This window comes from Cornus florida, unplaced genomic scaffold, assembly GCF_030987335.1.
Source record: "Cornus florida cultivar Cherokee Brave unplaced genomic scaffold, ASM3098733v1 CherokeeBrave_3.0.0_Hap2_Chr04, whole genome shotgun sequence".
In the NCBI taxonomy this organism is placed as follows: domain Eukaryota; kingdom Viridiplantae; phylum Streptophyta; class Magnoliopsida; order Cornales; family Cornaceae; genus Cornus; species Cornus florida.
The window spans coordinates 77,702,469-77,725,278 of NW_026775574.1; the positions used below are offsets into that span (position 1 = coordinate 77,702,469).

The following is a 22,810-nucleotide window of genomic DNA, read 5'->3' on the forward strand; positions in this document are numbered from 1 at the left end:
TTATTATTTTTTTAAAAAATAAATACCTAAAAACTCCTTAGTATTTTGAAATTTTTATAAATGAGGCAATTTCCTCCAAATTCTCAAAATAAAAGAATTTATATGCATTTTTTCAAAGAGAAGTGTGTTTCTTGCACATTTTTTATATAGCAAAGTTTTTTGAACTTTACACTGTTAATTATTACATAAAATTTGAATGTGTTTGTATGATTTAGAGCTCAACCTATAGTACAAACCAACAATTTCTTCGCCAAAAATGATGTTTTAACAATTTTGGAGGCCAGAGTTTAATGACTTCATGTTGACCTCACATGAATTTATTATTTAATTTTAATAAATTTTATAATCATGCTATTTAATCAACTTCTCTGTTGCTACCCTTTCATTATAACTTCACATGGTTATTTGTTTTATAATAAGTCTCTTTACATTTGCTTATAAAATAGGATATCTCCTTACGTCTTAAAGAAAATAAATAAATAAATAAATAATTATTCTAAATTATTTTCATTCGAATACAGCATATCAAACATCGCCTTAGAGTATTTATTGAAAGATCATTTATAAGGAATTGTCATTACCGCTAATGTAGACCAATAATAAATGAACCTAATTACCAAATTAGAGATATTGTATGTACAACACCAATTCTGCAAAAATTCAAAACCAATGAAGAACAATAGAGTAATGCACTAAATTAAGAGTATTTTTCCGTGTGGAAGAATCTAATACTAAATTTCTAATACTTTTATCCACAACTCCAAAATTTTATTTGATTGGCAGATTCAGTAAGTAAAAGGTAGAGAGTCAAAAATAAAAACTAAAAATAAAAAATTAATTTTCCTAATTTTTTATCCTGATTAAATAAAATAACTTAATATATAAAGAACACCGTAATAGAAAAAATCAGTTTCAGGTCATGTGGCAAATGTAATTCAGGTCCTCCCATATTAGTTGTCCACTTTTGATATTTTAACGTTTTAAGGGAACATACAATTAATGTATTATAATAAGTTAATGAAGAAGAGAGGAGGAGATCAAGAAAGTTTAATTAATGGCTCATAAAAGAAATTAGTAAATTCCTATAACAACTAAAATTACAAGTATGATTCAATTAAAGCGGGTTCGGATACCTTACTGCAACAGCATCACGTGCTTACCTTGCATATGACATTTTCAGCCTTCAAATTTTTCTCCAATTCCCTTTTACCAAATGCATCCCCTTCACTAACCAATAACAATTAACCACTATTAACACCTCATTTAGAGTAAATACAATTTGGAAAACAAAAGAAGACTGCTAACACAGCTACAGAAACTAGAAACCACTGCTAGATTCAGCTATTTGATCCTATCCTAAACAGTAACAGAGGACATTGTTTTACCACATTTCATTTCAATGGAGAAGTAAACAAAAGAAAGATAAGTCACAAACCCGAGGCAACAACAAACCATAAAGAAAGGGTGAAGTGCAAAAAACACCACTATAGCTTTAAAAGTGTGCAAATAACACTCCTCGTGTTCAAATCCTGCCCGTATAGCATATAAATTGAGCAAATAAAGACTTGTGACATCAAAAAGTGGCATGTGTGGTCATGTGATCAAAAAAGCCTATTTTATACCAACTTTACCCTTTTGAACTTCCCAAACTACCCCTCTATTCTCAATAAGAAAAAACCACTATGCCAAGTATTTGCACTGAAGAAGACTCCATATTTCTCAAGATTGACCCTTTGGGCATAAAGATGTTCATAATTCTGAAGGCTTGCAAAAGAGTCTATGTATATCCATCAATCAGTGATCGAATAAACATTCATTATCTAGGGATAAATTTATATATATATATATATCAAAAGTATTTGAATTGAACCAAAATAGAGAACACAAAAGTTACCAAACAGAGAATCCAAAAACTAAACAATTAGAAATCACATCAAAACACCAAAGCCCTAAAATTCCACACTCTTGCATTTGATTAAATGGACAATTTAGATCCAAGAATGAGACATTCATGACCTACCCATTATAACGATGGAACCAGTTGCACTTTTTCAGTTGAAAAATTAAGTTGTAGAGAGAGAAAGCTTGGGGGAGATAAAGGAGAGCTCAAGGGGTTTACGGAGTTATTATATAAGACAGATAATAAAATTTATTTATTTGAGTGTGTGTATATAAAAGATTGTAACGGTTGGGATTGGCTCTTCCCACAAAAGAATTTGAAGATGTTTTGTCTCGCAATGGGGTTAATAGGATTTGGTGTTGGGTTGATTGGATTTGTTGAGATAAGAAGATGAGGATGGAAAGCAGAACACGAACTCCTTCAATGATTCAGCACCTATTTTCTGTTTCATCTCTAACCCCAACCACCATTGACGCAATCTTTGGCTTTATTCTAATGCAAAAGATTGGTTTTGTGTATCACCGATCAAAAATAAATTACATCACATATATATATATATATATATATATATATATATGTCATAGCAATTGTAGACACCTGTATATCATAGAAATTGCCAATTTGATCGTTTAGGATGAAAAAGAAAAAGGGGAGAGAAACACCAATTGATCACTTTAGTTGATTTTGTTGCTATTGTTGTTGATGATGACAATGATGATGATGATGGGCGTGCTAGACCGTGGCGGTGGTTTGGTTTTTAGGATTTCAGAGGGTGCGTTGGGACTGGTGGTGGTTTGGATTTTAGGGTTTCAGAGGGTGTGTTGGGACGGTGGTGGTGTGGTGGTGGTGTTGATGGTGGTTTGGTTTTTAGGGTTTCAGAGGAGAAGGGTGGTGTTTTGCCAAGTGATGGTGATGGTCATGGGTGGTTAACTTGATAATACGATGTCGTTACAAATATGGCCTTTGAGGTAATTTCCACTTCTAGATATTTTTTATTATTTTTGTTATGAGAAATGTGGAGGGTATTTTAGTCTTTTGCGTATATGATATTATTTACCTGCCAAAAAGTACTTATTTGCTCAATTTACATACTAAGGAATAGGATTTGAACACGAGGCTGTTATTTGCTCACTTTTAAAACTACAAGTGTTTTTTGCACTTCACCCCAAAGATACTAATATATCTACAAGAAATAATACCTGAAATTTGGCTGCAGAAAAGCTGGGAAGCTGCAATGTTACCTACTGAACTTTATAACAAGAAAACCAATGAATATGCACAGGTTAACTGACCATGCTTGCAGAGAAAAGCTAGAAGCTTTGGCATCCTACTGAACTTCCTGCAAATAATAGCAACAGGTTGACAGGGAAGGATAGCACAGGTGAAAAAGATAATATGCCCTGGTCACCTGTGAGCCGAGAAAATAAAGTATTAAGTGTTAGAATATAGCTTGATATAATAAATTTGGCGAGGAAGAACCCTCTGTAATAAGAGAGAGGCTGCAATGGATTGAGATGAGAAGTTGTATGTGCATACCGATTTTTCAGGTGTTGGCATTCAAGAACTATGCCTGCCTGACGTTGAGAAGAATCTATCATAACAGCAAAACAAAGCTTGATACACAGTTATGAATCCAAATGCAGATTATTCAAAGCCCTTTCGTGGCAATACGAAACTCATCTGGGCAAGAATTTTAGCACTCTTCCTGGCAAAGAACAAGAGCCCTAGTAGAAAATAAGGAAATCTGGGCAAACGTAGATTCAACCTGACCTAGAATCCAGTAATAATATGTTCAGATACGACATTGAACCCAATTTCACAATTCCACTAGTATGCCTTGTATCTTCAAACTCTCAAATAATAAATGAACAATTTGAGCAATTCAATGCTATTATTTTCCATAAAACATGGTTTATATTCTTTAAGATAAAAACAGCAACTTCATTATGCTCAATGGATATAATTCAGGTGGTTTGGACAGCACATTTAGAACATGTCAACAAATGCACGCATGAATGTAGAAATCATCCACCAATTCACTTGCTCATTCCAACGATTTATCATTTGCATTATATTAACAAAATTCAAATGGCAACAGGCAGAATTTTACACATCAATAGTTTAATAAAAGGTAGAGGATACTTGAGTTAATTAATTCTCTGGGTGTAGCATATTCATCAACCATAGTTAATACACTAATCAAAAAAAAAAAATCAACCATAGTTAATACATATAGACAGTTTAAATCAATAAATGAAAAAACTACCCCTTTAGAGAAAATAAGGGTGCGGCATGGGTTTCAAGCTCTGCATACCATCTGGGGTCTTTGACTTTACAAGATTGGCTAGATATATCAAGTATATATTATACAAAAATAATCTAAGACTGAAAAGGTAACTTTAATGAATTCGGCACTACATACTATGTAAATAAGGATTTCCTGTTACTAAATGGTTAGGTTAAGCCCCTAGAAATCATTTTGCAGCATGTCAGCTAGGACTTCATTAGCCAGTCTGCGCGAACTCTGTTTGCCCCGTCTGTCAAGTGCCCTTACCCTTATTTTGGTCATTTCTGCCAGACCTATCACCTTCTTTCTTAGGAACTTCCCCGACTCTCTCCTGCAACAAACAACAAATTTATTGACCAAAAAAGTAAAAATGTTTCAGGAAGCATGTGCACCATCGAAAAAGCATTTCAGAAGTAATTTGTTATTCTAAAAAAACAGAAAGGAGTAGAAAACATTTATGTGTTTGGTTACTCATTTCTTTTCAATTATCAAAAAGGTATTCATAGTAAAAACAAAAGAAAAGAAAGAAAAATGCCACTTAGACTAGAACATCCTATCCACAACCAGCTATCTCACATTAATAAAATGCTTATTATTATAGTGAAATGTAAGTTTTTCAAGAAACATGAAGTTAGACTTCTATTTTGCAACAAGTAGGAGCAAATTGCACTATATCAATCAAAAGGTTCTTTCAGAAAACCCAACCAAATTAACTATGGTATTTGTTGTTATTTAGGGGAACGAAAGATGACTAGAAGCCCATGAAATAAAATAATTCCATAGGGTTCAAACTGATCAGTTTGTATATAACAGCTCCCGGAAAGACACTATTTGTAGCATGTATATGATTGTCACTATTGCCATTTACTTAAAACAATATATAAAAAAATGGAACTGTCCTGCTGGTGAAAAAAGAAACTTGCAAAAACCAAAATACAGACATCACCTTAAGAGACGCATTCTGAGCCAGAAGTTGCTCGTACTCACTCCTGAAGCGACTCACTTCTGATCTAAGAGTGGCATTTTCTTCTTTTAAAACTTCGGCACGCTGTGCCAGCTCATCACATTCTGCCTGACTCACAAGCAAGCATAAAGATGCAATAAAATCATGGAACCACACAAAGTGAGGTAATCAGAGCATAAACAAAATGAAAGAACACTTTTTTACCTGCTTTCTCAACCTGGATCTGCGAGCAGATTCTCTGTTGGACAGCTTCCTTCTCTGTCTTTTAAGCTCTCTTTCATCCTGAACTTGAGAAAGATGAGGTATCAAATGAGGTAGTTACAATAACAATAAAATATCAAACTATTCAAGTGTTTTGAGAGACAAATCATGTCATTCCATACATCTGATGCCAGATCACCTAGGCAATGGTCCAGCAGATAATCCAAGTGCTTAAGGATCCACCACCCCACACGTCATATATATCATATCAAGCATGGTATGTGTTTAAGCAAAATATTATATATCATATCAAGTATGGTATGTGTTTAAGCAAAATATTTTAACTCCATCACTTCTCAATAGCCAAAAACTATACTTTTCCAAGGATCCCGAACATTGTTGGGCTTGGCTTGTGTAGACTCGTGAAGACTACACTCGTGTAGGCTCACAGGTGTTCATGAACATAGGCTCATGGAAACGTTCAACATAAGCTTGTATAGGTTCATGAACTTGCGTTCATAAACATAGCCTCTTGTAGGCTCATACAAGTTCATGAACGAGTTAAATGAGCCGAGCATGAACTTTTCAAAATAATGCCAAAGTAAGCCAGAGCTTGGTTTTTCAAGCTTGTCACAATCCGAGCCGAGCCAAAATATACTGAAGCTCGGCTCAGCTTGATTCATTTGCAGCACTAGTCTTGCTAACTGTTAGTTGGGAAAAAATATATATTTATCATGTTCAATGTGGCCCCAAAATAAATTCCTGGCTCCCTCACTGGTGAACAACAAATCAAGGGAATTTCCCAAGATTGAAGATGAAGACGAGAAAAAAAGACAACAGCCCACCTTATTACTGACGCGTGTTAAAAGGGTTGGCAGCGCTTCATCTCGTGGCATCAATGCAAGTTAGGTTTTATTGCTTTCATGGCCAAAAGTATGAGCACCTCCTAAACTTGAAGAAATGTATGATAGATTTGGCAACAAAAGAAGCTAATAATATTGAGAGTACACCATAGCAAAGAAGTAATGGACAAGGAAAGGTGTATTTGCCAAACTCTATCATATACTCGACTAGTCAAACCTAACCTCTATAAACCAATGAACAGAACACAATGGTATGATAAACACAGATGGGACAGCACAGACATGACACGTTACGACACGCCATATCCTTAAAAGGCAGGATAAGGGCATGGTTTGGACACATATATATAAAGAAATCCACAATCCCTGACCACATTGAGCTTCAGTTGTTCCGCTCTTCCACTGAGTCAGGGAAAGTCTCGTAGCCTGCCGGTTACCGGCTCAAGAGAAAGCCTTTCAGCTCTGTAGCTCTGAGCTCTATTGGGCGGAGGTTTCTTGAAACTATCGGACTTGAAAGAATAAGGGTTTATATTAATTATATAAATAAATTGACTAATACAATTATAAAACTTTGATTAATTTTTAATTTCTATACCAAGACTTACATAATTTAGAAGATGAAGCTATTTGAATGTCGTAAAGGTTATTATAGTATAGATGCTACTGCTCTCCTACTTTGTCATTAAAATTATATCTTTGTCTTATAAGAAAATTTGTCAATTCACGCTTAGAATTGTAGTGAACATGTGATTAATGTTTATTTTTCTTATTGAAAAAGAAAAAGTTAATAAACTAGGTTAACATTATATTATAGATGCTACAGCTCTCCTACTATGTCAATACAATTATATTTTTGTCTTACAAGTAAAAATGTCAATGCATTCTTAGACTTGTGGTGAACATTTGTATAACATTTATTTTTTTTAATGAGAAAGAGAGAAAAAATTAAAATTATCTTCAAGATTGTCGGACATGGCTACTCCCAGATTTGTTTTTGTTAGTCAAGACTTGTGTCAAGGAGCGTCTGGGATGTGCCCACTGAGCGTTTAGGATATACAGATCAAGTGTTTCAAATAATAAAATTTATTTTAAAATTAAGGACACGTTCATGAAATATTGGTCATGTGTCCAAGAGAGTCTATCAAATGTCGGTGTCCAATACGTGTCCGGAACACGACAACATCATGAAAATTATGTTACCTTGACTCGGCCCACTCGATTGAGGGTGCTGGAAGTATTATATCATTCTAACCTTCAAAATGTGGGATATGTAGACTCGGATAACGAGTCAAAGAGCCCTTAAAATAAATTTTATAAAATTTCAATATGATAAAACTAAGAGGAAGGGTAAAATTGAAGGGAAAAAAAAAGTATGAAATAAGTGAATTTGCAATAATAAGTATTATTATTGACGCAAATTTGTAATTATAGCAAAATTTTAGGATATACATTTATAAATTTTTAAAAATATATGGAAAAAAGTGAAGGGTTTCTCATTTCAGAATTGGGCCGCTAGTTCAGGTCTTCAAAAAGGGTTAGAAACCAGCAGGTTGATTGGCGACCAAAAAACCTCCAATAAAAATCATTCCAACAACCTTTCCGACCGACAACAATGAGTTTCGAGTTAAGAACCTTCGATAGAGCATTCCAGATATGTTTTCGGTTCTGACAAAGATTAACCGCGTTAAAAGGTTTTTATTCCTTCACTTTTTTTCCCCCTTCCGTTTTCCTATTCCATTTCTTTCTCTCCAACTCGGATGAACAACCGTGTAGCACCCATGTCCAGCACCTGTGTCCATGTTATGTCAGGTCGACACAAATGCACTAGGGAAAAGCGGCGAGTCTGAAAGTGTTGGTGCTTCTAAGATGTTAAACATAACTAATCTTAAAGGGAGTAAGGTGGTCATTTTAGGAAATGAGAGTAGCCCAAGAAAAACTAAGCCAATTTACAAATACAGATAAAGTAGCCTCCTTCCACAGAAATTGCACATCACTCTCTACAATAAGCACAAAAATTGTTTCCCTTCCCCCCACTCCCTCGTGGACAAATCCATGATTTGCATCTTATGCCATCGCGCATGCCACTTCTAGAGTGTGTTCAATTAAAGTTGGAAGTTATTCTATTTGAATAGGAGTTAGGGTTTGACATCCGTATCTGATAATCCAGATATGGATCCTGACATTAAAATATGAATCTGGACCTGATTCACATGTTCCATTTAAATACCTAAGCGTTAGCCAGTTGCACAATTCAAAATATTTTAAATGACATAATCCATAAGCAAATCGAAAAATCAAGAGGAAAAGAAGGGGAGAGGGGATAATCATATTCCTATCTTTAATGATCTTATAAACATGCTCAACTATGTGGCACAGGGGGGAAAACTGTGTTTGTGGAAATTTCAGGTACACAATGATCCTAAAAAGAACAATACTAAGACAAGTTTTAATTTTTATTCAAAAAGCATGGACTGAAAAGGAAGAAATACAAAAACAAAAAGGAAGAAAAGAAAAAGAAACCTGTAGCCAAGGTTGTGATTGCCCGCTCTCCCTTGATCCAGCAGCGGCCTTTCCATGAAGAGTGGATGCAGTTGCATTACCCCAGTAATCCATACCAATATTTAAGTTGGTGGCAGGAGCACCAGAAGCTGCCATTGGCATGACACCCATTGTTTGGTTCACCATCGTATGAGGCATATTTGGACCTCCATTATGAGAACCATGCATACCACTGCCATTCTGAGATGCTTCAGCTGTAATAAATACATCGTAATACTTCATCAAATATCATGAAACACTGACAAAAAAGTTACTGCATATAGCAAGAAATAGTTTTACAGCCTAACCTTCTGAAGAATCTTGCTGGCATCCTGACTTTGTTTGTGAGTCCTGCACAAAAATAAATAAAACAATATTATATAATCACCCGGAAAGGAAGAAAAAGCAGCACGAGAGTGTGATGAATGCTGATCAATAAAGACAAGAATGCTTTTAAGTGTCGATGACTACTTGAAATACCATTCTCTTACGGTGGGAGAGGGAGAATTTAGAGCCAGTTAAGCCAATAGCATATCAAGCAGCATAAATTACTTAGTTCATATAGACATTGTCGTCCATGATATATGGTACATAGGGCAGACAACCAGATTGAAATGAACAAAGTTATGAAGATTTGTCTCCAGAATAAGAGACGGTCATTAAATGTTACACAATTTGCATGTTGATCAAAGCTAATAAGGAGAAGAATTGGAAGTCTTCATCACCCATGCATGGTTATCCATGGGCATGACAATTCCAAGATGGAACCATACTGACCCCATGTCAGACAAACTCTTTCAAAGCTCCTGGAATCATGTTGACAGACATCAAATGAGTCCAAAATCTAAAACTATTTTTGATATCATTTGCAAGGCCAAAAAAGGTTACATGTGTAGCAGACACTTTCTGACACAAATTAAGGATATCATTATTTATATTAAAATCTTCAGTTTTAAATGGTAAAGAAAATAAGGAATTCCAGAAGTCCTGGCAAAAATCCACAACACCTAAGACTTTCAGAGTTGTTAATAAGAAAATACATTTATTCAAGCTGCCACAACCTGAACAATAAGGTTCCACTGGGATTTTATTAATGTTGCGACCCCAACTCGGAATACCTTATTGGTAAACTTATTCTCTCTATTACATTAAACTCGTTCATTTCTGCACATATTCTGAATGTGAATTTATTCACCACTGCTACAATTGTTGCACTTGTTTTTCAGTGATAACATCTTATTGCAGCTCATTTCTAACTCTACCCTTCAAGTTCGTGATTTGCTCCAAATTTTTAATTATTGAATTTGAATCTTAGGACCCTTAGCATTAGCTAAGTTTGCCATAATCTTAGATTCGTCAATCCCAAGCATGTGGTTTTATGGTTATAAATTTTGGCTTATAAGCAAGGACCCATTCAAAACTTACGAAATAACTTCTGGTAAAGCAGAAAAAAGACACCCGCCATTATACTCCTATTTCCCACAGCATCCAGCCTCCAAGCTATTCCCAATGCTTGATACCGAACACCAAATGGTGACTGACAATCAGGTTCAGCATCCTACGATGTCTAAAATAAGCAACTGAGCTCACAGCTCCAACAGAGAGCCACATAATGTTTGCAACATCTTTCACAGGCTATGCCTAGTTAGTGATTTTTACAAGCATCAAAAAAATTTATAATGATGACAACTTAGTACTTTGCAGTCAGTTCAGGTTGGCTTAGTCTGAGATGCTTGCTTATTCTAACAAGTTTTGTGTTACTTCAGTTGTGGATGCTGGTACTCTTACTAATTTCCATTCATTGATGGTTGATATTAAACTCACACTCCTATTTCGGAGTAAAACATTTTCCTATTTTTTTTAATTTACTTTCACCAATGTTTGGTCACAATATGACTAGTCAAACATTTCAAAAAGTAAAAGATCTTACTTCTAGAGTTCAAAAACAACTTATGAATTTAACTTCCAGAAGTCAAATTTGGAAATTTTAATCGATGACACCGAGTCTCTCTATACCTTCTCAACCGACGTAAAGAGAATGAACTAGCAGAGAGGGGAACCACTATAGGACCTAATCACAGACAACACATGACAGTGGCTAGCATTTCTCTTCAGATATTTAATGCTTTTGTTTTTGGTATTTATGCTAAACATTTTTTTGTTGTGTGCATTTATAGCTTTTGGACTATGTTATGTGGAAAATTATGATATTTGTTATTAGTAAAATTTCCTATGAAAATATAATTTTTGGCCAAGCATCTGACTTTTTCTCCTTTTTTTTTCTCTTTTTTTTTTTTTTTTCCAGAAAATATTTTCAACCGCAAAACACTGGAAAATGAGAAGAAAACCAATTTCTGTGTAAAATATCATGTGGAAAACATTTTATGCTAAAACAAACGGAATTATTCTTTCCTTTTTCTTATGTGCTTCTTGATAGAAGAACAATCAAAGGAAAAGTATACATATTAGTATAACTTTTCCCTTTTTCTATAAGTATTACAAACATCTTAAAATGGTCAAGCACTGACATATTTGGCTTAAAGTGATCTGGCTTATTTCATTCATGGCATAAAGGTACAAGAGCAGTTCTATTCTCTAATCAATTGAAGCTGACTTTTGGCTGAACAAGTAGTAAAATACTCAACAACCAGGATATGAAAACATCCAAATTACTCAAATACAAATGCTTCTCTACTTAAGAAATTATCTTCCATCCACCAAAACTCCTACTTCCCTTAAATTTCTCATTGAGAATTAAAAGAGGGAGAGGAGAAAGAAATCAACACTGGACCAACCATATTACACCGGTGCATTAAAAAGTTGGTATTACCAAAAAATAGTCAACGACAACCTGCAGAACTAATATTCATGTAACAAAGACCTTCAATAAATGAAAAAAAAATAAAAAATAGCTTTTAATGAAATATTACTTATCCCCAAAAAAAAAAATGAACTTATAAAAAGTGTGGCATATAAATTGCCGCAGTATAAAATTTAACTAATCCATAAAGATGGCTCCCTGATTCCATGAAATTGAATGTTCGTTAAGAAAATAGCTAGATGCATAAAGAATGTCTTCCCAACTTCTTTTTAAAAAATGCATGTAGTACCTACATTTTGAGAATTTGCATCACTTCCTTCACTTGAACCTTCACTTGCACTCTCAGCACTGCAAATCACACCATCAACTAAAGTAGTCAGTCTCAACTGATTAATAGTGAGAACAAATCAGCATAGTCACTAGATTCACACACAATATGCACCATATAAACCAGTTTCTCAGGCCCCAAGGCAACAATAAATAGATTTAGATATTACGAAATATTAATGTAATGAAGATATATTGTGACAATTTCTTTAACTTCACTATAATTTCTTGGAGACCAGGTTGAAAATGATAAGAGGTGAAAATCATAAAAGCCCCAAGTGGTGAGGACTCGTCAGTGATTGCTTCCATGGCCTTTGCATAATTCATTTAACCTTTTCTAATCCCAATTGGTTGCTGACCTTTGTCCAATCTTCAGATATCCCAATATGGAGAAATATTGAGTTCAATAATGGTTTATTGAACTCAATGCACAGGCCAAAAGTGGTCCTCAATCCTCATCAATGAAATTCGGAAGACCATAACTGGTACTGGTTCCAACAATAAGGCGTGTTAGGAGAGTTAGACTAATTACAGAATTAACTTTTGTGTATTCAATCAGAAGCGATGTTCCTCAGTTTGAAGCTCTAGTTTTTACCACTACGCCAAGCAATGGCCCCTAATGCTTATTCATGGCCATGCAATTCATCCAATAGACAGTTGCATCATACCTTTTGGAATAGATTCCGTTAGCTCCTGAAGTTTTACCAGGTTCACTACTTTTGCCTGTAATCATATTCAAACTGCCCAAACTTCCCTTAGATCTTTTGATAGGCAATTTTTCCTTCCCCTCAGATAACTTGCCATCTGTTTCCATGCTTCCAGCCGCACCAACCTACATGCAAATTTACATGTTATTCTCCAAAATAACATATATGGTCAAATACATTCATTCAACAGCAAACTGTATTACAATGTGGTGCATGTATACAGATAACTCACAGAAACCTCAGCAATGCCATTAGGAGAAGGCATGGCAAAAGGACTGAATGGATAAGATCCCTGTTTAGATCAGAGAACATATAGTATAGAGTTAGGGGAATCTAGAAAAGAGGTGGACACTGTTCGAGAAGCAGAACCAAAACATGATCAACAAAAAACTACCGGAGGTATAGATGGATGAGGGTATATCCCACCATGGGGATACATTGCCACATATGGATGTGGTGGTGCACCATAAGGTGGCATAAGATGCTGCATAGATAAATTTCAAAATTAGAATAGTAGCAAATACCAAGCATAAGTTGAAATCATAGAATTAAAATAATGGTATAAATAAAGATTTGGCACTTCAGCCGAGACATAAACTAATAAAACAATGGCTACAAAAATCTCAAGTTATTTAGGATTCTTTCTCATACATATACCTTAACTCGCCCCTTGGAAAAAAGATTACTTATTTGAAAGAACCTTAAAATGCCTGCCCCTTCCTTTGACACTCTCTCTTCTCTCCTCTATTTATCTAGCTTTTCTGTATCTCTCCCCTTTCTCTTTCTTCCTTGTATCTCCTCTTCTACTCCTTATTGTTCTCCTCATTCTCCTAGACTTTTTTTCTCTAATTGAACTGCTTTTGTTAATCTTTCATTGTTTCATGGAACACCACACTGTGATTATACTGAGATCTTTCCTTTATACTACGTGTTTTATCACTTCTTTTTCTTTACCTTCACTCACAACCAGCCTTTATTTCGTTGAGCTAAGAGTACTTCCTTTGCTTTTTAGACACACCTTTATTGCATTTAATGAACCATGTAGCATATTATAACAGTTTGTGGTTTGATTATGTTTCTCGTGAAGTTTGCTTCCGAAAAAGTTTCTTGACAAATATACTTGAGTTCTGGTTGGTAGTTCCTTGTTTTCTAGTTTTCTGGAGAGCACGACAAGGTTACCAGTTAACTGGCTGGTGGTTCTGGATCCCATTCACATAAAATTCTCCACCCATTTAGAAAACACTTATTGAAACTAGAGCTACATGAAATGAGTATTCAAAATGGTTTACCACATCCCATATTCATAGGTACAAATATATATATTACATAAATAAAAAAAAATTAGATAAGCACCAGCACAGCTCATGACCAATCACATACTGCATGGATAATGCCTTTTCAATGCTTGGTAGAAGGCCTATGTCAACACATAAACTAAAAACTGAAGCATGAAAGCAATTGGTGAAAATGCATGGCTACTAAAATAACCACACCCACGAGTAATTGAGCCAGCTCAATATCACCTAGCCGTGCTCACAACAAAATAGCTGAAGTCCAAGCCCAATTTCTAGGCTCAATTTCCTATGACACCAAACTTCTATACACCAAGCTTGGATATTAAGACTCGTAAAAAATTATGGCAGTTGTCATATGGTGGCTGATTAGAATAACATAACCTCTCAAAGTGTCCAAAACAAATACTCTACAACAATTATTATCACTTGGGAAGTGAGAGTTTTGAATTTTGACAAACAACCTATTTATATATATATATATATATATATATATATATGTTGGACTAAAGTAACAAGCTGGGATAGTCTTATAAGCAAGCTTTAACAGGCTATTTGAGCACAGCTCGGGCTTTTTAACACTCAACCAAGCCAAGGATAATTCAACACATATTGTGAAATGCAAAAGACATGTAACATATTTGGAAGGATTTAATATGTGAAGCAGATCAACTAGTTGATATAGCCTTGAGACACCCATTCTACACAACAGAGGAGTAAAATCTCTCAGGTGGGCTATTACTCAAGAAAAAGAGCTTCTCAAACATCATATTCTGTTAGGAATCGTACTAATCCCACTCAAAAAATAAATAAAACTAATGCAACATGTATACCTGAACTCCCCACATGTAGGGATGAGCTTGAGGACTCGATGCTAAGAACCCGTGTGGAGGTAGTGGAGAATATGCCTGGTGCAAACACAATCCATGCCAGTATATAACTATCAGAACACAATTTTTGGGATTGAATCAAAAAGACCAAAACAAAATTTTTTGACTGTCGAACCTGAAAACCTGCCCAATCTGGATTAACTGTGCCAGTGCTTGTAGATGAAGACAGCTCCTGAACCACCAAGGAATAGCAAAATACATATGAATACTTACAAAAACAATATAGCCAACATGACATGAACTGAAATAAATTCAAAAAAACATAAGTATACCTGTGGAGTAGGTGTCTTTTCCTCCTTAGCCTCTTTCCCAGGTTTATCCATCTCACTGCTACCCATGATTCAATCACACCACCTTCTCAAAGATTAATCAAACCATACTGCAAATGTATAAACTGTATTACATAATTCACATCACAACAATGCATACACACACGTATTATCAATTGTATTTAATTCAACTCAACTCAATAAATTCTGTCCCAACTAATTTGGGGATTATTCTTACCAGGAAAATAAAAAATAAAAAAATAAAATAAAAATAAAACTACTTTGGGGTTTAGTTTACATGAATCTTTTCTTACTATATTAACCCGTATTAATTTTACTCATCCCCTTCCCTGCCATTATCCTCGCTGTGGCCCAGCTCTTTCCACTGGTGCACTCCTCTACCCTCAACTCATCCAACTTCGATTATTTTAGTAATGTCATCTCCAATCTGTCACTCTGTGACTAATTGAGTCAAGGTAACAAAATCATTAGCTTTTTCGTATCTTCTGATCCTGTCTTCATCGTATTCCTAATTTACTTCTCTCCAAACCTCTAACTTAACATTTATCACAGGTTCAGTTTCATCAAACAAAACAATATCATCAACGGAAAAATTCCTGCAATTATATATTTAAATATATAGATAATACAGTATCTATTGTGTTTCTAAAAAATAGAATATAAATAAACTGAAAACCCTAAAATACCAAAAGAAATAAATATTTACACTCAAATAATATATAGGGTAGCGTTACACTGGTACCATCGATCAAAAGAGAGAATTTTTATCTAGAAATAGAAAATTATTTCAAACCATCAAATTCATCTTCCGTCGAATTCCCACAGATAGAATTATAATAACCAATTCACCAAAATTAAGGGGCTTCTACGATTATGTGCTCTCGCACATATATATATATATATATAGATAGTTATATCCATCCAAAGACAGAAAATTTGTCTACATATATAACAATTAGACGATCAGAACCCTACAAAAGTGGATGAGAATTTGATAAACAGACAGAAAAGAGCAGAATTCATTAAAGCTTTGGACTTGATGGCTTCAATTACCGCGACAGACGAGACGGACTCGTTGAAGTGAAATCGAGATCTGAACCACTGAGTCGACTCACCAATTGAGACGATCAATCTGTTGTTTATATGAAATCCATAGATGGAACCCAACCCAATTGATGCGACTATTTAGTGAGAGAAGCAAGAGAAAGAGAGAGAGAGAGAGAGAGAGAGAGAGAAGGGGGTAATAAAAAGTACAGTGATAAAGAGAATGATAATATGCACTCCCGTTTTATGTCATTTTCACTTTTAATTCGAGTGAATTTGGTTAAAATAAACAAATAAATATTGTTCAATCCGTCCATTGTTATTATAACTCTCCACAAATTGTTGCTAAGGTGTAAAATCGTCGAATGTCGATAGCATCTCAATTTGTAGCCTGGAATGGGTCCTGAAGAAACCCTGCTTAAGTGAATTATGATGCTAACCAATATATATATATATATATATATATATATATATATATATTGGCACCCTAAATACAATATAAATAAATTAAAAAGGCAATTGTAGTTTAAAAATGATAATTTTGTTGGAATAAATATTTCTAGTTTCAACTATCCAAGTGTTACGAGTTTTTGCTCTCAAATCTAAAAGTTCATACAGCTAAGTTCATATCTGATCTAAAAATTTATGTTGTTAAGCTCCTATGATCTTTTCTATTTGAATCTAGCAAGTGCCTTTCTATCACCTATCTATACAACCAATTCGAAACACATTCACTTAGTGTGACTTTGATTAAGAATTGAACCTAATTTTAATACCCTTATAACGAGTCAAGACCTAAATACTTAAATAGTTGGATAGTGTTGTTTGATCACTTATATAAGTTCATAACCCTTTTTTCGTCCAAATTAGAGAAGAGACAACAAATAACACTAGGCATTGAGTGGTTTGTCTTTTCTTTTTTTAAAAAGCAATTATTTATTGATGTGTCTTTGTTTTCGAATGAAATTGGATTTTATTTTTGAGATACTATTTTTAGTAAGAAATATATTTGTACAAAAGTAACAAAGATGCAAAGGTCTATTTTGTTTGAGAGAAATGAAAATTTTAGATTTTTAATACCTCCATATAGTAATTTCCTACAATTTAATAGGTGATAAGTTTTGAATATCTGCAAATATGCTTATTTAAGTGAGAGTGGAAACTAGGTCCTAAAAGACCTCTTTCATTATAAATTTATAATGATCTTACTCTAATATTGTGAAGAATGAGAATAAAATACTACTCACAAAAACAAATTGTGGTAAATTCAATAATATATATATATATATATATGTATATGTATATCTCAAACATGATTTGGTGTTAATACTTTTATTTATTTTTGTTTTATCACATTAAATCAACAAAAACACTAGCCACTCTAGTTTAGAAAAGATGGAGTCAACAACTCATTTCATTCCATTTATATTTGCCTACTTTGTGCAGATAATATAATAATTTTGCAAGGAGTTTGTTAGTGAAAGTTTAATAATTAGACAATAGTTGTTAAACATAAAATTAAAATCAAATAATTATATTTTGGATAGATTGATTTAGGATACGATTTATTTAATTATTTATTTAATATTTTTTCTTGTTTTCATATTTTACAATAATATTCCTAGATTGATTAGGATATGGTTTATTTATGTATATATATTTTTTAAATACCAAAATCCCCCCCTCCTCTGTCTTCTCTCGTTAGTCGTTGCTAATCACCTCAGAGTTTCTCATTGTTCATTAACAGCTGACGTTGTTTTTTTTCTCTCTATCGCTCACATACACACATATATCGTGTATATACACACACAAACCACAAACGCGTATAAATTCTCCCTTGTCGATCTCTCTTGTAAGTTGCAAATCCGAAACAATCAGCAATGGGTTACGAAAACGATCCGTAAGTTTTTCTCTCTAGATTTCCCCTTTTTCCAAGATTAGGGTTAGGGTTTCTGATATTCAATCGATTGATTTTTCTTCAGGTACCGCGACGAAGATGGAGAACCATTGATGGACTTCGATGACGACGTCCAATCCGACCAGGAGCTCCAGGGAGGCGACCCTAATCTTCTCGATGACAATCTTGATGATGAAGACGACGACGCTTGGCGTCGGCGAGAGAGGTCACCGACGCCAGTTTACAACGACACCGATTCGAAAGCGAAGCCTCGCAAACGGCTCATCAAGAAGAGCGCCGCCGTAGAGAGCACTCCTGATTTTGGTATCGACGATGATGAGGCGACGGCGATTGTTGGTGGTGATTCGGATGATGATAGGTGGTCGTCTGAGGGCGGTAAGAGGAAGAAGTTTTCCAAAGATGGGGTTGGAAGTGGTAGTAAGAAGAAGGATAAGAAGTTGAAGCTTGACAAGGCTGGATCGAAATTCAAGTTGAAGAAGAGTACTGGGTATTCTGGAGGGCGATCGAAGGATCACGACGGTGATCCAGAGGTGAAGGAGATGTGGGACACGATTGCTGGGGGCGATTCTGAGGTTATATCTCAATTCTTTACATGATCTTTGAAGTATACTACTGTTTGATAATTTTATTTATATTGATTGGGTTTAGTTGATTCTGTAGTTTAGCGAACTTGGATTTTATTTCATAATGCTAAATATGTTTTTATATGGTTGGTAGTGGAGTACATTAATATTAGTTTTGTTTTTTAATTTCTCTGCAAATATAGTAGTATATGGTGCAATTTGTGATGCTATTTGTATATGATCACATTCACATATATGTAATTTATAATGACTAGCAGGTGCATACAGATACACCCGGATTTAGTTGTAGGAATTGTGGAAGGGTAGAAATTTGAAAATTTCAGGTTAATGGATGGTTACGAGTTTAAAAGTTGTGCATTTTATAATGCCCAGAATTGAGAGGTAAACATGTTGCTGCTTGTAGGTAGGAGTACCTGAAAAGGGGAAGTGAATTGTTCAAATCACAATTGGGATGCAAATTTGTCTGTCTCCTACTATTCAAAAGAGAGGAGGAAAAAAAAAAAAAAAAAGTTTTTGGTATTTTTGTTTTACCATAGTCTGCAAAGTAGAGTGGAGGGGAAAATAAAAATGAAAATGTTCATGGATTTTCTTCAAACTTGAGAAAAATAAACCCATCAGTTGTGCTCTATTTATGTTTCTCTTTATTTATTAGTTCTTCTTAAGAAGATGTGATTTCAATTAATTATTAACGCATTGTTGATCTGTTTGTTTTCAAATTGTTTAGGACGATCATGACGGTGTTAGGACTGTTGATGATGATAACTTCATAGATGACACTGGTGTGGATCCTGCTGATCAGTATGATAATGAACCGCATTCTCCTGGTGATGCTCCTCAGGTAAAAAATTCCATCCTTGTCCAAATATTGATGGCGTATTGCCACTAGAGTGATTCTCTTTGTTTCTTTTATCTATGAAGCCCTTTGGCTGTCATAGTAGTAATTTTGTACTTCTCTATTATGAAGGCTGTATGCTTGTATTTAAACACAAGTCTGTCTTGAAAGTTTTTGGTCAACTTATTTGTTTCTCTTTACTACTTTGGCAGGCTGAAGAGGATGAGGAAATCACAGAGCTCTTCAAGATGGGCAAGAAAAAGAAGAAAAGTGAGAAAAGTGCTGCAGAAATTGCATTGCTAGTTGAAAATGTCATGGCTGAGCTTGAAGTTGTGGCAGAAGAAGATGCAGAACTGAATAGACAGTCAAGACCTGCCATAAATAAACTGAAAAAGCTGCCTCTCCTTACAGAAGTCCTCTCAAAGTAAGATGATTGTCTCTCATTACTTAGGATTTGTGTTTTTACTGCATGCATTCTTATCTTCTTTCCCATCTCAACTGCTTTTGGTACAGAAAACAACTTCAGCAAGAATTCTTAGATCATGGAGTATTAACTCTTTTAAAGAATTGGCTCGAGCCCCTGCCAGATGGAAGCTTACCTAATATAAACATCCGTGCTGCAGTATTAAGGATCTTGACTGATGTAAGAACAGCGTTTTCTCCCATCGAATCCGTTGACATGTAGTATATATTATTGCTTAATGTATAGCAAATATGTAGAACCTAATATATTGTTTTCATCTTGCAGTTTCCAATTGATTTAGAGCAGTATGATAGAAGAGAACAATTGAAGAAGAGTGGTCTTGGGAAGGTTACTTTCCACTCTCTACAGCAACAGTTGCACATTAATTAATAATTTTGCAGTTTGGTTGGAGAGGGACAACTGACCGAATTACTTTAATTTGAGCAGGTTATTATGTTTTTGTCGAAGTCTGATGAGGAGACCACATCCAACAGAAAACTTGCCAAGGATTTGGTTGATAAATGGGTAATGTGACTTATTTGTTTATTTTTGGCTTCTGTAAAGCTATTTACTCACTCTTGCCACACATTTGTACCCACTCTTACAATTTTTTTGGTATTTTCTGCTAGTGGATATTGTATGAAAGCAGTTTAGGTAACTTATAGATTATTCCCCACTTCAGTGGTCATATGTAGGAGAGATGTTCTATAAGATGGTTATCAAAATTTGTCATGAAACAGTTCCTGATTTTTTTTTGTTTTTGTTTCATACTGATCTGTGCTAGTTTATAGAACTTCTGAATTCTTGAGACATTATGTCTAATATTCTTTTTTTTTTTTTTTTTAGCTATGCATTTGTTAGCATTGCTTAGATCTTTACCTGGACTTGTTTGTAAATATAAGTTCTGTCTTGGAGAAATTTTTTTGTGGAACTCTTTTTGTATTCATTTGTATTGACATCTTCTTATCATTTTGCAGAGTCGACCAATATTCAATAAGAGCACAAGGTTTGAGGACATGAGAAACTTTGATGATGAGAGGGTTCCTTTTAGGAGGCCATCTGTGAAAAAGTATCTATCATCTTTGTGATTATGTTTCTTCCCAAGTATTTTATATGATTTAGGTTTCTTGTTGTTTCCTTACATGTGAAATGTTCTATTATTTCCCAACAGGCCAATGAACAAAGCTGCAGGAATGGAATCCAGAGATGATGATCTTGATTTGGCTGAATTCTCACAGTAAGATGTCATGAAAGATTATACCAGTTTTTTTTCCTCGTCAGGAAGTCAATTCTTATTAATGAAACACGTGCTTTGCACTGTGTTCTCAATGCATATATTTCGGAACTTCATTTTTTTGGACGGCAATGCAGAGGATCAAAGTCTGGCCAGTCATCTTCCAGGCAACATGCATCGAGGCCTGAAGCAATGCCATTGGATTTCTTGGTGCGCCCCCAATCAAAGATTGATCCAGATGAAATTAGGGCTCGAGCTAAACAAGTTGTGCAAGATCAACGTCGTTTGAAGGTTGGTTCTTATTTCTCTCATTTAGACTTAAGTTCGAAAGAATAAAGCTAGCTGTTAATTTTGTGGCTAATAGGCAACATGCATCATTAGTTGAATATATAATTTTCTGTTGACCCCTGTTAATGCTTATGTTCTTTGAATCTGGTGACAAGAATATAATGCTTCAATTTAAATGTTGATGATTCTTGTTTGAAATATACTTTTAATAATCAGAAGTCTTCTCTATTTTTTTGAAAGTAGTTTGATATCACACACACCCTGGTGGAAACTTAAACCCAAGCTTGTGTTTCCAACAAACTTTTCCTGCTGAAGCAGTTGGTTGTATAACTTGTATTGCATTATTTTGTGTTAAAAATTCAAGGCAGCATGTTATGATTGAGCGGATAGAGAGAGTTAGGTCATAAACAACTGAGAATTGCAATTATATACTGAATTGTTTATTAAAAATTTTTGTTGTGAATGTGCTAGAGGATTTCTAAGATGATATTGGATCATGCTTTTGCTTGTAAGCTTAGTTCAACCAAGCTATGTTCGGATATTTGTCCTGGATATTTTCATGACAGTGAAGATGTTCTGATCCAATTGGAGATAAATTCTTTTAAAGATTAAACCACAATGGCATGTTTATTCTTTGGCCTCCTACGCCGTGGTGTGTGTTGGGAGATTGTGTTCTAATTTTCTTCCATGTTCCCTGCATGGTCTGTTTTATTGGAGCATGTGTTCTAATTTTTCCAAGTTACATGTATGGTGTGCATATCTTGAAGACGTGTTCTTGTTTTAGTTTTTCCTTGTCCGAGACAAGTTCTAAATACTAAGGTTTAATTTCATGTTATTGGCAGATGAACAAGAAATTGCAACAGTTGAAAGCACCAAAGAAGAAGCAGCTTCAAGCTACAAAACTCAGTGTCGAGGGTCGTGGCATGGTCAAGTATTTATAGTCATTTCCATTCAATGACCGAGTTTGAAGAGCCCATCTTATGGGCTTATAGTTTGTACTGCTATTGCACCGGGCTGAAGAACGAGATTATCACTAGACTGCGTTGTCCGAAGATTCTAGGATGAACGGGCAGGTTGGGCGATGTTGTTGCTTCGAGAGTTGGTGCCCTGGAGGTTAGGTGGCTATGTTTCTATATGTAATTCAACAATTTCAGTATGTTATGAATATCTAACCTCCAGATGATGCTGATATTTCCATATCAAGTGTAACAATTTTTTTTTTTAATAAGAGTGAAGTAGCTTTGTTTCTGAATTCGGCCCGATGACTCGTGTTTAGCTGTTCAACATTTTTGGGCATTTGTATGTATTTATGTATATATGAATGGCTGCTATCAAGGTCATGATCTGGCTCTCCAGTCCAATGAGCA

At 34.7% G+C, this 22,810-nt stretch overlaps 2 protein-coding genes across 3 annotated transcripts; one reads left to right on the top strand and one right to left on the bottom strand.

Annotated features, from left to right (window-relative positions):
* Positions 1 to 4,066: 4,066 nt before the first annotated feature.
* On the bottom strand, positions 4,067 to 16,315 carry LOC132303594 (bZIP transcription factor 16). 2 transcript variants are annotated; one of them, XM_059800916.1, is made up of 13 exons: positions 16,134 to 16,315; positions 15,063 to 15,169; positions 14,906 to 14,962; positions 14,734 to 14,808; positions 13,003 to 13,092; positions 12,841 to 12,900; positions 12,570 to 12,733; positions 11,868 to 11,922; positions 9,062 to 9,104; positions 8,736 to 8,968; positions 5,356 to 5,433; positions 5,134 to 5,259; positions 4,067 to 4,518 (listed from the first exon to the last, which is right to left on the bottom strand). In XM_059800916.1, the coding sequence occupies exons 2-13, from the start codon at positions 15,126 to 15,128 to the stop codon at positions 4,441 to 4,443; spliced, it is 1,125 nt and encodes a 374-aa protein (XP_059656899.1). In that variant the 5' UTR covers positions 15,129 to 15,169; positions 16,134 to 16,315; the 3' UTR covers positions 4,067 to 4,440. The 2 variants fall into 2 exon arrangements, with proteins under 2 accessions (XP_059656899.1, XP_059656900.1); XM_059800917.1 differs by having other exon boundaries at positions 15,063 to 15,184.
* Positions 16,316 to 17,810: 1,495 nt separating this feature from the next.
* Positions 17,811 to 22,695, top strand: LOC132303595 (protein IWS1 homolog 1). Its single transcript, XM_059800918.1, has 11 exons — positions 17,811 to 18,024; positions 18,107 to 18,614; positions 19,351 to 19,464; positions 19,671 to 19,882; positions 19,972 to 20,101; positions 20,207 to 20,269; positions 20,369 to 20,446; positions 20,899 to 20,990; positions 21,093 to 21,158; positions 21,293 to 21,446; positions 22,286 to 22,695. Exons 1-11 carry the CDS (start codon positions 18,005 to 18,007, stop codon positions 22,382 to 22,384), a joined length of 1,536 nt encoding a protein of 511 aa, XP_059656901.1. The 5' UTR covers positions 17,811 to 18,004; the 3' UTR covers positions 22,385 to 22,695.
* The last annotated feature ends 115 nt before the right edge of the window (positions 22,696 to 22,810 follow it).

What these genes read in the sequence shown, in the direction of transcription:
- LOC132303594 (XM_059800916.1), bottom strand. Translation starts at nt 15,128, where the DNA reads ATGGGTAGCAGTGAGATGGATAAACCTGGGAAAGAGGCTAAGGAGGAA. An exon ending in AATCACAACCTTGGCTACAG is followed by an intron (nt 5,434 to 8,735) that starts GTTTCTTTTTCT and finishes TCTCAAGTTCAG; the next exon opens with GATGAAAGAGAGCTTAAAAG. An exon ending in CTCAGAATGCGTCTCTTAAG is followed by an intron (nt 4,519 to 5,133) that starts GTGATGTCTGTA and finishes TGTTTGTTGCAG; the next exon opens with GAGAGAGTCGGGGAAGTTCC.
- LOC132303595 (XM_059800918.1), top strand. Translation starts at nt 18,005, where the DNA reads ATGGGTTACGAAAACGATCC. An exon ending in CTCCTGGTGATGCTCCTCAG is followed by an intron (nt 19,465 to 19,670) that starts GTAAAAAATTCC and finishes CTACTTTGGCAG; the next exon opens with GCTGAAGAGGATGAGGAAAT. An exon ending in AGAAGAGTGGTCTTGGGAAG is followed by an intron (nt 20,270 to 20,368) that starts GTTACTTTCCAC and finishes TAATTTGAGCAG; the next exon opens with GTTATTATGTTTTTGTCGAA.